We start from the raw sequence: 15,195 nt of genomic DNA, 5'->3' as shown, positions 1-15,195 counted from the left end.
AGAAAAGAAAGAAGGAAAGAAAGAAAGCAAGAAAGAAAACAACCAGAGTGAAAACTGGGTACTCCCTTTCAGCGCCTCATTGCCGGGCCCCCTTCAGTGCAAGGCGATGATGTCATGCAGCGCTTGGGGATGAAATATGAAAGGAGCATGCACAACAAAACAAACCTTGGCACTTTCCATTCTTGTTTGCTGGTTATCACCATCATCATAATACGATTGCATGCTTCCAGAACAATCAACCACAAAGATGAACTCTCCAGTCTCTCCATCGTTGCGCGAATCATCTTTACTTTCTTCTATGCTCTTCTTAAGATTCTCTCCTGGCACGAAACTCAGCATAACGAGCGGTTTTGACATGAAAGGTTCTGTAAGTAAGGGACAAAGAAATGGCGGAAGACAGATGTCAAGTTAAAATTCAATGCCAATCATATCTCTCACATTTGATGACACCTGTGACCACGATCTCTACGATGGGTCACAGGTGTTTGTTTCTGTTAATACAAATGGATGCCATTTGGAAGCAAAGTTGAGCTCTGCATTACACCATTGAGTGGCCTCTTTGTTATATCAGAGGTAACTTTTTACAGCTGTGGTAGAACAGCCAAGAGACCGTGAGTGATCATTGGTCTCCAGGAAAGCGTAGCTCTGGCTCAAGGCAGAAAGTTTACATTTGTCAAGGGAATACATTATGGGGAGGCAGGGGGGAAAGGTGGAAAAAAGCCATAAGGGGTAAAAAGTTGAAGAGGCTCAGATGAAAACAGAAAATGGATAGTCAAGAGTGGAGTCAAAATTGGGGTTGTTATTCGAAGGGTTAAATAAAACGACGAAGGGAGGAGTGAACGCAGATGTGCACACATAGAATAAGGTGAGAATGTTAAATAGAGCAGATAGGTTGGAATGAGAATGATGAGGAAACTGCACAGTGAGTTTAAGGAAGCTACAGATTTACAATACTCATTTTTACAGAGGATAAGGTTAAAATGTTTACAAAGAGGTGAAGAAAAATTAACAAGGAAAGCCAAAGAGGTACAAAAGGTGTATGTAAAAAGGTATTTTGGATTAATAGATTAAACAGAAAATATTACATGCATTTCATACACAAGGACAAGGTGAAAAGTCCGTTAAATTATAACCTTGTATTGTATCCTCAATAAACATTCCTTTTCCCCGAATAACCTCCATATATGTGTATGCATACTCAATCATGCTCCAAAAGAGATCCCGAAGCTTCCAAGAACAATGTATGACTATACAGTTTGGAAAGAGGGTTAATCGCATTCTGTGGAAATTCCACAATGTCAATATTTAAAAAAAGATCACATTTAAAGGTTCTTTGTGGAGTTTCTATTTTCATGTCACATATTATAATTCTGATTTCTGAAATAAATTCGAGTCATGTTTTCCGAATTAAAATGGATGTTCTTATGAAACGTTTGGTACAGCCGATACCTTTCGTAGCCGGATCTCCTGGCTCCACAATGACGACTGGTCTCTCACCATCCCGATACATCACTTCCAGTTCGATGTCACGGTCAAAGAGAAAGCCTGAATCCAGGGAAGCCTACAAGCAGAAACATTCAACATTAGATAATTGCTCCAACCAATGTATCCGATCAATTCACAAATGTTTTCCATTGTGCCATCAAAGGTCTGAAGTTTGATTGATGCCACCTGTAGCCCACGTTAGTGAGACAGTCAGGGAGGAAGAGACTTACAAACCTCAGCAGATGTTGCGCTTTGGCGAGACAAAGGACAAAGAGAACAGTTTGATGTGACGTTTTCCACTCCGGCTGGCCACTCCGCAGTGAAGGAGAACTTCAAGGAGTATGGAGTGGGAGTCAACATATATGGAACATTCTTTACAGGGTTCGTGCTCTCGGTACCTGTTAAAAGGAAAGTAAAAGTGAAATAACACGTGATAACATGAAGGTAATTACCCATCAATCTTGTGTTCCAAGACTATTCTTAACTATTATTTGTGTTATTATTTAGAATATTCTCGACAAGTATTAGCCCAGGCATATGAAGTGAAAAGCGGGGTTAAGGAAATCGGTTCACTTTGTCTGTCTGTATATCTATCTACAGATGTCAGTTTACGATCGAGGAACAACTGAATTTCAATTGAACGCTTTATTTTGAAAACAAATCGAAAAATTAACCGGAACACAAACATGCAGTTTACCAGTATTTTGGCTCTGAATTTGCCAAATTATATGCAATCTCGTCCTGATCACGCATGTGCACAGAGGAACAATATATATACAGTCACGTGAAAAAGTAAGTACATCCCATGTAAAGTTTTGACTTTTTCAACATATTTCAACATACAGCTATTTGAACTTAATTTCAACAATATTGATAGATAAAGGGGATATAATCTATCTATAATTCCACTAATCTCTGTGTGTATGTTTGTTTGTACGTTTGTTTGTTTGTTTGTATGTCTGTGACCGCTGTTTCTCGACAACTACCGGTCGGATATACTTGAAACTTGCCAGGTATATTGCTGGGGACCCGAGGATGTGCCTTTTCAAGGTTTCATATTAATCGGACAATTACTTACCGAGCTATGTCCAAAAAACGATTCAACCAATCAGAGAGCAGCGAGCTATCGCGTGTGCCGAACGTGGCGGACACACTCTGCCTCGGATGGCACGTTTGAGAGCGTATTCATTTATTTCACGTTTGCAAACTATGTTGCCGTTAAACTATGTTTTAAAACTAATAAAAACTAATTTGCGATTCATCGTAACTGCGATATACGACCTTCCGGACAGTGAGGACTGCACTTCCGGCATCCAATCACAGAACGCGTTATTGCGTAGGCGTGGCCGATGTGAGAGCGAGCTGATGCTGAGCCCAGCGCGTGCGCCATTACGGTACGTAATTCGATTTCTTCCGGAGAAAATAATAATTTCTCGATTTCTTATGCGCATTATTTCTCCCAATTCAGTCAGAGCAAAGGGCGGAAGCGAAGAGCGTTGTTTTTTTTTGTTTACGGGCGTACGGGCGGGGTAGAGCATACGGGTAGCGTTTTTTTTTTTTTTGGCACATTTGAGAGCGTATTCATTTATTTCACGTTGGCAAACTATGTTGCCGCTATGTTGGCGTTAAACTATGTTTTAAAACTAATTAAAACTAATTTGCGATTCTTTCGCTTTCCTGCGCATTTGTGCACGCTATGGCGATTTCTTTACCAAACTCCGCTAGCCGTTAGCTTTGGACCAAACCATTGCATGTAAATAGAGGGGGGGGGGGGGGGGGGGGATATACTTTTAGATATATATATAGTACGGGCATGCCCTAGTATAACAAATGTCATGAAACATTTACATTTTGTCGTCCATTGTATAAATTAAATAAACATAAATGAAAATTTTGTATGTGGAAAAAGTAAGTACACCCCTACATTTATCACTACTTCAAATACCTAAAATTAGAATCAGGTGCACCAGCTCAGGTGCAAATGATTAGAACATCGTTAGAGAGGATCTTTGAGGAACCTGTCTTATTTAAACCTCAGACATTTAGTTTGGTTTGCTCTTTGTTGTTGAAGTGTGCGGCGTCACCATGCATCGATCAAAAGAGCTCTCTGAGGCCTTCAGAAAGCAGGTTATAGATGCCTATGAGTCTGGGAAGGGATTTAAAAAGATCTCCAAACAATTTGAAATCAATCATTCGCCTGTCCGGAAGATCATTTACAAGTGGAGAAGATTCCAAACAACTGCCAACTTGTTCAGGCCAGGCCGCCCCAGCAAGTTCAGCCCGAGAGCAGACCGCAAGATGCTGAAAGAAGTCTCTAAGAACCCCAGAATGTCATCACGGGACCTACAGGTAGCTCTTGCCACTGTTGATGTCAAAGTGCACGAGTCCACCATTAGAAAGAGGCTGCACAAATTTGATATACATGGGAGGTGTGCCAGGAGGAAACCTTTGCTGTCCAGAAAGAACATCAGGGCAAGACTAAAGTTTGCCAATGAACACCGAGGCAAAGACCAGCACTTCTGGAACAATGTACTCTGGACAGATGAGTCAAAGGTAGAGCTATTTGGCCACAGTACCAGAAGACATGTTTGGCGGAAACCAAAGACAGCATTTGACCACAAGAACCTGATACCAACTGTAAAGCATGGTGGTGGAAATATTATGGTTTGGGGCAGCTTTTCTGTATCAGGGCCTGGGAAGCTCACCATCATAGAATCCACTATGAATTCTTCATTGTACCAGAGGGTGCTTGAGGATAATGTGAGGCCATCTGTCGGAAAGTTGAAGCTCAACCGAAGGTGGACCTTGCAACATGACAATGACCCTAAACATACCAGTAAATCCACCAAGGAATGGCTGAAAAGAAAGAAATGGAGGGTTCCGGAATGGCCAAATCAAAGCCCGGATCTAAATCCAATCGAGATGCTGTGGGGGGATTTGAAACAAGCTGTGCATGCATGAAACCCCTCAAACATCGCACAGCTGAAAGAATTCTGCATGGAGGAGTGGGCAAAAATCTCCCAGTCGATGTCAGAGACTGGTAGACAGTTATAAGAAATGCCGACTTGAGGTTGTTTCTGCCAAAGGGGGCAATACCACCTATTAGAGCCAAGGGTGTACTTACTTTTTCCACATGCGAAATTTGCATTTATGTTTATTTAAATTATACAATGGACTACAAAATGTAAATGTTTCATGATATTTGTTATATTATATCAACTTTATCTATCAATATTGTTGAAATGAAGATCAAATAGCTGTATGTTGAAACATGTTGAAAAAGTCAAAACTTTACACGGGGTGTACTTGACTGTATATATATCTTCTGTATTTCTAAAAGAAAATTTTTGTTTGTTTGTTTGTTTGTCTGCATGCACTAATCTCCTGAACGGTGAAAGATCGGAGGAAACCTCAAAAACAAAAAATGTCGGAACAGGCCCCGGGAAGGTTATAGTCTAGGTGGCATGGCCGGTCGAAGCCTATCTCGGCCGGACTGGGCCCATTTTGCAATTAAAAGCTGAGCTGAAATAGAGAAGTCAATCTTCTACGGCCGCGAGTAAAAGCTGAATTATAGTAGTAAATTCATTCAAAAAGAACTAAAACGGTCGGGAAGAGCCTTGGGAAGGTTATAGGCTAGGTGGCGAGGCCGGTCGTGGCCCACCTCGGCCAGGCTTGGCCCATTTCGCAATTAAAAGCTGAGCTGAATTATAGTAGTCGATCTTCTACAGCCACGAGTAAAAGCTGAATTATAGTAGTAAATTCATTCAAAAAGAACCCAAAATGTCGGGACGGGCCCCGGGAAGGTTATCGAGGCCCACCTCGGCCGAACTGGACCCATTTCACAATTAAAAGCTGAGCTGAATTATAGTAGTCAATCTTCTATGGCCGCGAGTAAAAGCTGAATTATAATAGTAAATTCATTCAAAAAGAACCCGCGGAACGCCGGGTGCTTTCGGCTAGTATCTATATATATATATATATCAAAGAACATTTTTGTTTGTTTGTTTGTTTGTTTGGCTGCACGCGCTAATCACCTGAACAGTGAAAGATAGGAGGAAACCTCCAACACAAAAAATGTCGGGACGCACCACAGGAAGGTTATAGGGCACCTTGGCCGGGCTGGGCCCATTTCGCAATTAAAAGCTGAGCTGAATTATAGTAGTCAATCTTCTATGGTCACGAGTAAAAGCTGAATTAGAGTAGTAAGTTCATTCAAAAAGAACTAAAAATGTCAGTATGGGCCACGGGAAGGTAACAGGCGAGGGGGCGAGGCCGGTTGAGACCGCCACGGCCGGGCTGGGCCAATTTCGCAATTAAAAGCTGAGCTGAATTATAGTAGTAAATCTTCTATGGTCGCAAGTAAAAGTATATATAAATATATATACAACAACGCAACAACATGCATTTTAAGGCCATGTTCCCTGCTGGAGCGGGGGTTAGCCTTGCGGTCCTCATGACAATGTTCTCCATTTTGCCCTATTTTCTGCATCTCACCTTGTTAACCCCCATGCCCACATTTCTTCTTCGACCATCTTCAGCCAAGTCTTTCTCGGTCTTCCCCGTCCTCTACTTCCTTCTACATTCATTTCCATCACTCTTCTCAACCAGTCACTTTCATTCTTCCTCAACACATTACCAAACCATCTCAACCTGTTTCTCTTCACAGCATCAATCACAGGCTCTATTCCCATCATCTTGCGCAATTCATAATTTGTCTTCCTCTCTCTCAACGATACTCCACACATCCACCGAACCATTCGCATTTCCACCCTTTCCAGCCTTCGATGCTGCTCTACGTTCATTACCCATGCCTTGCTCCCATAAATCATAACACTTCTCACACATGCAGCATACACCAATTCCCTTCAGTTTCAACGACACTCCCTCCTCATCAGCACGCCACTCAGTTCCCGAAACGTCTTCCATGCACATATCACTCGAGCAACCGTTGCCAAGTCTGATCCACCTTCTCCATTCAGCATGTCTCCGAGGTAGCAAAATGTTTTCACACCTTCCAGCTTCACGCCGTCTCCAAGATCCAACTCAACATTTCCTCCATCTGCAGCTCCCTCTGTGCACACTTTACATTTGAATGTAGCTGCCACACTGGTTAATGACCCTCTCAGACCACTACATTTTTGATGAAACCACTCAGCGCACATTGTACATTGAATGGAGTTCACTCCGACACCCTTCCTGCACACAGCACACGGCCACTTCCGAGTTCTTTCCACCTCACCACATGCTTTACCACTTGCCATCACTTTTTTTTTTTTTTTTTCTGTATACAAGATCGAGGCTCGTGAAAGAGCTAACCTTAATCACACAAAAAGACAAACCGACACACAAAACACAAAAAACGAGGGGAGCGGCAGACAAGATGGGGAGAGAGGGGGAAGGACACAAACACAACATTTGAGAGCAGGGATATCGGGAGGACTTGGGGGAGGTGGGAGAGGAATAAAACATATGAACACTGCAAGGACTCTGGGGTGAATTACCGGGGGTAGAAAAGATCAAGGTTTTCGATGGGGGAAGATAAGAGATGGTGGTGAACAGCTGTTTTAAAGACCTGGAGGGAGGCGTGGGATTGAAGGGAGTGGGGGAGTTTGTTCCAGAGGCGGGAGAAAAGGGGAATGAAAGAGTGAAGGTGAGCAGAGAGCCTAGACTTTGGCAGTTTAACGATAAGAGGGTTGCAGGCAGATCTTGTCTTTCCGATATTTACCTTCAGACCTTTTGTCTCCATACATTCCTTCCACTTGTTCATCTTTTCCTTCAGTCCATCCATACTTTCCGCAATCAACACCAGATCATCTGCACACAACTCCCATGGTGAACCCTCCTTTACGTTCTGAGCCAGCACCTCCATCACAGCTACAAATAGTAGTGGACTTAGTACCGACCCCTGATGCACTCCCACCTTCACCTCAAACTCACCACTGTTCCCGTCCTTCGTCCTTCCAGCTGTGCGCGCTCTTTTGTACATTGCCATCACTACTCTGATCAACCATTCCTCCACTCCTAACTTCCTCAATGCCTATGTCACTACTTCGCGTGGAACCCAATCGAATGCTTTCTCCAGATCAACAAAACCAAGAAACAACTTCTTCCTCTTCTCCATGTACTTCTCCTGCAACTGCCTTACAATAAAAAGCGTGTCTGTCGTTCCTCTTCCTGGCATAAATCCAAACTGCATTTCGTCGATCTTCACTTTCCTCCTCTGCAACACCCTTTCCAATACCTTCATTCCATGCTCGAATAACTTTATCGCTCGATACGAGCCACAGTCCAGAAGGTCACCTTTCCCCTTGTATAGAGGGACGAGGGTACTCACTTCCCAATCCACTGGAATGCGGCCTTCTTTCACCACCAGATTACAGATCTCTGTCATTCTCTTCATACCCCTACTTCCTGCTGCCTTCAACATATCTGCCACAACTCCCGTCGGCCCTCCCGCTTTTCTACTCTTCATTGCTTTTATCCCTGGTCCCTGGTGTTGTGCTAGCGGCTAGGGTGCCGGCTTAGGATCCTAGGATCCTGGGTTCGAATCCCGGTCTAATCGCTGAATTAACGCCAGGGGGGTTGACTCAGCCTGTCATCCTTCCGAGGTCGGCTAATTGAGTACCAGTTCACTGGTAATTCCCTGCTTGTCGTTAAAGGCGGCAAAAAGGGTTGGCGTCAGGTAGGGCATCCGGCTGTAAAACATTGCTTCAAAAAGGGGACCGAAAAACAACAACAACCACAGTTCCCGAAAAAGGCCAACCCCCGCTTGCGGGGAAAAATGGCCTCTAAAGGTGGTTTAAAAAAAATTTTTTTATTGCTTTTATCGCTTCCTCAACTTCTTTCTCAGTTATCTTCTCTGCAGGTCCTAAAACTGGGTTACTCTCTATTTGGCATCCCATTCATTCTCTGCATTCAACAGCATTTCCATATATCTTTTCCATCTTCCTTTAATTCCATCTGGGTCCACAACGATTTGTCCCACTTCATCCTTCAAGCAACTCACTCCCATCACATCACACCTCTCTTTCGCGATCTGCTTTGCAATCCTGAATACCGCTCTCTGACCCTCTTCCGAATCCAAGCGTTCTCCGAACATTTTCCAACATGCCTCCTGCGCCTTTGCTACCTCTTTCTTTGCAGCCTTCTTGGCTGCCTTATAACTTTCATGCTCTGCCTTTTCTGCCCCCATACCCTTCGCCTTCTGCCACTCCTTGAACTTCTTCCTCTTCTCATCAATCTTCTTTCCAACTTCATCATCCCACCACCATGTTTCCGAGTGCCTCGGTGGTCCTTTTGTCCATTCACATACCTCACCAACGGCTCCCAACAGACTATCTTTCATTGACATACAACCACTTTCAAGCTCAACCACATCATCCTCGACCCTACTCAGCCTCTCTTTTAATGCCTCCCTTACTGTCACCTCTTTCAACCTCCACACCTTCATTCTCGGTTGGTACTTCACCCGCCGAGCTCTCCTCGCACCTTTCACCCTTACTTCGCAGACAACCAAGTGGTGCTGTGAAACAGCCTCCTCCCCCGGGATCATCTTTGTGTCCCGGAGGTGCCCCCTATCTCGCCTACGCACCATCAGGTAGTCAACGGTTGTCGTCGACCCACCTGACGTGTATGTAACAAGCTTATTATCCTCTTTCTGGAACTGAGTATTACAAATCAACAAATCAGCTCCATCAGCAAACTCCAAAATCCTTTCACCTTCTCCATTTCTCACACCATATCCGTAACCCCCATGAACTCCCTCAAAACCATCCATACTCCTTCCCACATGTCCATTTAGGTCTCCTCCTACCACAACAACTTCCTCATCTTTCACGTTTTCCTTCAGCTTCTCTATCGCACACCAGAACTTGTCCTTCTCTTCATCGCTTCGACCAACCTGCGGGGCATATCCCGAGATGACATTCACCAAGAGCTTTCCAATCATTTTCACCATCATCAACCTATCACTCACTCTAGTCACACTCACCACACTGTCTACAAACTCCTCAGAAAACAGGACACCAACACCATTCACGCCCTCCAGGCACCCTTGCCACACAAACTTGTATTTCTTTCCCTGCCTACCCTTCACCATTCTCACACCACTTCCCTTCCATCTCGTCTCTTGCACACAACATATGTCCACTCTTCTTCTGACCAATACTTCCACCACTTCTCCTGATCTCCCTGTCATTGTCCCTACATTCCATGTCCCAAACCTCAGAACCTGATCTCCACTTCGGGCTGCACCCTGCCCATATGTACTTGTAATTGTCATGGTTCTCTTTTTTGAGGCAATGTTTTTATAGCCGGATGCCCTTCCTGACGCCAACCCTCTTAGTCGCCTCTTACGACACGCAGGGATACGGTGTACCTATTCTTATCCAGGGTACACACTGGGAAACGTTTAAAACATGGAAATTCTGGGGGGTGGGGGGGGGGGGGGGCGTCAGCATCACGGCTGCGGTTTAAACATATTTAAATAAATATTTAAACAAAACCATGAAAAACAATCTGGGAAAAGTCTCTAAAGGAGAACGTGGATGTGAGAAAGCAGGAGCAGAGGTGAAAGAACAAACGAGATATAGGGGGCGGGGCACAAGTCGAGACGAGGAGGCCGCACGAGGCGCGAACAAAGAAACGACTAATTACACACAAATTTGCAACAACTACAAAACCAAAACCAAATAGAAACACACAATAACACATACACAACAAAATACCCAGCGGAAATTTGACAAAGAAACGAACGGGAAAACACTCAAACTTTGATGCCGTGGAGAGATCGAAGCAAGCCCCGTCGCTCGAGGGACCGGAAGCACACAATCAGGTCGTCAACGGTTGTCGTCGACCCACCTGACGTGTATGTAACAAGCTTATTATCCTCTTTCTGGAACTGAGTATTACAAATCAACAAATCAGCTCCATCAGCAAACTCCAAAATCCTGGTACAATGCAAATGTGAAAGGTAAGCATGGTACAATGCAAATACTTGGTAATTATTGCAGAGTTAAAACAATGGAAGGAGATAATCCCCTCTGCGCTAAAATAATCCTCCCTGCGCTGACCGTTGTAAAAACAGAGTCAGCGGACGCTTTTTCTTTGCCAGCGTTCTCGGGAAAATCTCTCAACAAGAACGATAATTATTAAGTAAATACCTATTTATTAAATAAGGACTTTTCTTATTTAATTGCAAGTCTTAACATGACTTATTAGAACTCATGTTACTAGTGTGTTAATTTGCAACATTGTATAATCACCCTTGCATCAAACAATAAATGAATTACAGATAAGCCCACAGAATGGTAAATCATTTGGTATAGTTTTAATAATGGAGGCGCTGTAATTATTTGGTTGTGACTAAGGCTAATATTGTTAAAAAATGAGTTTTGAAATAAAGTAAGTGGTCGTTGCTCTTGTCGTGTCAAAAATGAGTAAAGATATATCCACTTCACTGAGAATGACCTTCAGATGGTCTTGAAGGGATTAGAGAGACAGGGCTCCAGGTGTTTTGCAGGAGACAATGGAAAAGCAGAAAGAATTTGGGATGCAAACCTACTCTCAGCAGGAGGCAACCTCATCCTCAACACCTACTCCCTCCCACCCAAACTTTGCCCAACCAATCCTATTGCTCTCCTCCCCTCTCTTCGCTCCTCCCCCCTCCACTTGTCCCCTCCCACCCAAACTTTGCCCAACCAATCCTCCTGCTCTCCTCCCCTCTCTTCGCTCCTCCCCCCTCCTCTTACTCCTCCCACTTGAAATGTTTTAAAAATCAGAACGAATGACCAAATAACCAGGATTATCACTGGGTGTGTAAGATGATGGTTTGTTGTACTTTAGGATTAGCACTGGGTCTGTAGGATGTTGGTTTGCTGTACTTAGGATTCTGTATGTTCCTACTGTATGTTAACTGTATTCTATGCATGCTACTGTATCCTTATGATTCTGTATGTTCCTACTGTATGTTAACTGTATTCTATGCATGCTACTGTATCCTTATGATTCTGTATGTTTGCACTGTATGTTAACTGTACTCTATGCATGCTGGTGTTTGGTGTGGCATTTCTTTGTGCATCCCTACTGTACCAGGATTTTACTTGGGACCATCTGTGAATCTTGAAATGTAATTTATGAATTGTAATATGGTTTGATAAAGGTTATTGTTTTCTTGTTGTTATTTCTTTGTCGACAGAAAGTGTTATCCTCCTCGGGAATTAAATTTGTGACTCTCTTCTCACAAGTTGATGGACATTGAATTTCTTGGTTCATATATTACATACTACTGTAGGGAAAATATCCCTGACAGTAACCCAATCGAAGCAAGGGTGGAAATCATTCCATTTATGACGACGAAACGTCTGATGCCCGACGTGGAGATCGGTTTCTGAGGTTTGGGACATGGAATGTCGGGACAATGACAGGGAGATCAGGAGAAGTGGTGGAAGTATTGGTCAGAAGAAGAGTGGACATATGTTGTGTGCAGGAGACGAGATGGAAGGGAAGTGGTGTGAGAATGGTGAAGGGTAGGCAGGGACAGAAATACAAGTTTGTGTGGCAAGGGTGCCCAGAAGGTGCGGTGTCCTGTTTTATGAGGAGTTTGTAGACAGTGTGGTGAGTGTGACTAGAGTGAGTGAAAGGTTGATGATGGTGAAAATGATGATTGGAAAGCTCTTGGTGAACATCATCTCGGGATATGCTCCGCAGGTTGGTCGGAGCGATGAAGAGAAGAACAAGTTCTGGTGTGCTATAGAGAAGCTGATGGAAAACGTGAAAGATAAGAAAGTTGTTGTGGTAGGAGGAGACCTAAATGGACATATGGGAAGGAGTATGGACGGTTTTGAGGGAGTTCATGGGGGTTACAGATATGGTGTGAGAAATGGAGAAGGTGAAAGGATTTTGGAGTTTGCAGATGGAGCTGATTTGTTGATTTGTAATACTCAGTTCCAGAAAGAGGATAATAAGCTTGTTACATACACGTCAGGTGGGTCGACGACATCCGTTGACAACCCGCTGGTGCGTAGGCGAGATAGGGGGCACCTCCGGGACACAAAGGTGATCCCGGGGGAGGAGGCTGTTTCACAGCACCACTTGGTTGTCTGCAACATAAGGGTGAAAGGTGCGAGGAGAGTTCGGCGGGTGAAGTACCAACCGAGAATGAAGGTGTGGAGGTTGAAAGAGGTGACAGTGAGGGAGGCATTAAAAGAGAGGCTGAATATGGTAGAGGATGATGTGGTTGAGCTTGAAAGTGGTTGGATGTCAATGAAAGATAGTCTGTTGGGAGCCGTTGGTGAGGTATGTGGATGGACAAAAGGACCACCGAGGCACTCGGAAACATGGTGGTGGGATGATGAAGTTGGAAAGAAGATTGACGAAAAGAGGAAGAAGTTCAAGGAGTGGCAGAAGGCGAAGGGTATGGGGGCAGAAAAGGCAGAGCATGAAAGTTACAAGGCAGACAAGAAGGCTGCAAAGAACGAGGTAGCAAAGGCACAGGAGGCATGTAGGAAAATGTTCGGAGAACGTGTGGATTTGGAAGAGGGACAGAGAGCGGTATTCAGGATTGCAAAGCAGATAGCGAAAGAGAGGTGTGATGTGATGGGGGAGAGTTGCTTGAAGGATGAAGTGGGACAAATTGTTGTGGACCCAGATGGTATTAAAGGAAGATGGAAAAGATATATGGAAATTCTGTTGAATACAGAGAATGAATGGGATGGCAACATCGAGAGTAACCCAGTTTTAGGACCGGCAGAGAAGATAACCGAGAAGGAAGTTGAGGAAGCGATAAAAGCAATGAAGAGTAGAAAAGTGGGAGGGCCGACGGGAGTTGTGGGAGATATGTTGAAGGCAGCGGGAAATTGGGGTGTGAAGAGAATAACAGAGATCTGCAATCTGGGGGTGAAAGAAGGCCGCATTCCAGTGAATTGGGAACTGAGTACCCTCGTCCCTCTATACAAGGGGAAAGGTGACCCTCTGGACTGTGGCTCGTATCGAGCGATAAAGTTATTGGAGCATGGAATGAAGGTATTGGAAAGGGTGTTGGAGAGGAGGATAAGGAAGAAAGTGAAGATTGACAAAATGCAGTTTGGATTTATGCCAGGAAGAGGAACGACAGACGCGCTTTTTATTGTGAGGCAGTTGCAGGAGAAGTATATGGAGAAGAGGAAGAAGTTGTTTCTTGGGTTTGTTGATCTGGAGAAGGCATTCGATAGGGTTCCACGTGAGGTCGTGACATGGGCATTGAGGAAGTTAGGAGTGGAGGAATGGTTGATCAGAGTGGTGATGGCAATGTACAAAAGAGCGCGCACAGCTGTAAGGACGAAGGACGGGAACAGTGGTGAGTTTGAGGTGAAGGTGGGAGTGCATCAGGGATTGGTACTAAGTCCATTACTAATTGTAGCTGTGATGGAGGTGCTGGCCCAGAACGTAAAGGAGGGTTTTATCGTGGGAGTTGCTGTATGCAGATGATCTGGTGTTGATTGCAGAAAGTATGGATGGGCTGAAGGAGAAGATGAACAAGTGGAAGGAATGTATGGAGACAAAAGGTCTGAAGGTGAATATCGGAAAAACGAAGGTGATGGCAAGTGGTAAAGCATGTGGTGAGGTGGAAATAACTGGGAAGTGGCCTTGTGCTGTGTGCAGGAAGGGTGTCGGAGTGAATTCCATTCAATGTACAATGTGCGCTGAGTGGGTTCATCAAAAATGTAGTGGCTTGAGAGGGTCATTAACCAGTGTGGCAGCTACATTCAAGTGCAAGGTGTGCACAGAGGGAGCTGCAGATGGAGGAAATGTTGAGTTGGATCTTGGAGACGGCGTGAGGCTGGAAGGTGTGAAAACATTTTGTTACATAGGAGACATGCTGAATGGAGAAGGTGGATCAGACTCGGCAACGGTTGCTCGAGTGAGATGTGCATGGAAGAAGTTTCGGGAACTGAGTGGCGTGCTGACGAGGAGGGGAGTGTCGTTGAAGCTGAAGGGAAAGGTGCATGCTGCATGTGAGAAGTGTTATGATTTATGGGAGCGAGACATGGGTAATGAACGTAGAGCAGCAGCGAAGGCTGGAAAAGGTGGAAATGCAAATGGTTCGGTGGATGTGTGGAGTATCGTTGAGAGAGAGAGCAAGACAAATGATGAATTACGAAAGATGATGGGAATAGAGCCTGTGATGGATGCTATGAAGAGAAACAGGTTGAGATGGTTTGGTCATGTGTTGAGGAAGAATGAAAGTGACTGCTTGAGAAGAGTGATGGAAATGAATGGAGAAGGAAGTAGAGGATGGGGAAGACCGAGAAAGACTTGGCTAAAGATGGTCGAAGAAGAAATGTGGGCAAGGGGGTTAACAAGGGGAGATGCAGAAAATAGGGCAAAATGGAGAACATTGTCATGAGGACCGCAAGGCTAACCCCCGCTCTTGCAGGGAAAATGGCCTTAAAATGCTGGTTGTTGTGTGTGTGTGTGTGTGTGTGTGTGTGTGTGTGTGTGTGTGTGTGTGTGTGTGTGTGTATATATATGTATAACCACCGTTTAGAGGCCATTTTTCCCCGCAAAGCGGGGGTTGGCCTTTACGGGGACCATGGTAGTTGTTGTTTTTTTTTTTGGTCCCCTTTTTGAAGCAATGTTTTACGGCCGGATGCCCTTCCTGACGCCAACCCTTTTTGCCGCCTTCAACGACAAACAGGGAATTACCAGTGAACTGGTACTCAATTAGCCGAC

General features: G+C 44.5%; 1 protein-coding gene across 11 annotated transcripts in view; it reads right to left on the bottom strand.

The window, feature by feature from the left end:
- The window catches only part of LOC137426576 (von Willebrand factor A domain-containing protein 5A), a 161,095-nt gene that overhangs the window by 116,980 nt on the left and 28,920 nt on the right, over window positions 1-15,195 (bottom strand). For all 11 annotated transcript variants that reach the window (XR_013623660.1, XR_013623661.1, XR_013623658.1 and 8 more), the window contains 3 exons: window positions 1,720-1,883; window positions 1,450-1,561; window positions 166-365 (listed from right to left, as the gene is read on the bottom strand). Coding sequence is in view for 7 of the 11 variants with exons in the window: in XM_078779296.1 (XP_078635422.1) it covers window positions 166-365; window positions 1,450-1,561; window positions 1,720-1,883 (476 nt within the window). In the remaining 4 variants the exon portion in view is untranslated. The remainder of the gene's footprint in view (window positions 1-165; window positions 366-1,449; window positions 1,562-1,719; window positions 1,884-15,195) is intronic.

Source organism: Myxine glutinosa, chromosome 5, assembly GCF_964187855.1.
Source record: "Myxine glutinosa chromosome 5, kmMyxGlut1.1, whole genome shotgun sequence".
Lineage (NCBI taxonomy): Eukaryota > Metazoa > Chordata > Myxini > Myxiniformes > Myxinidae > Myxine > Myxine glutinosa.
Note: the sequence above shows the minus strand (reverse complement) of the source record. Positions and strands in the feature narration are given on the sequence as shown.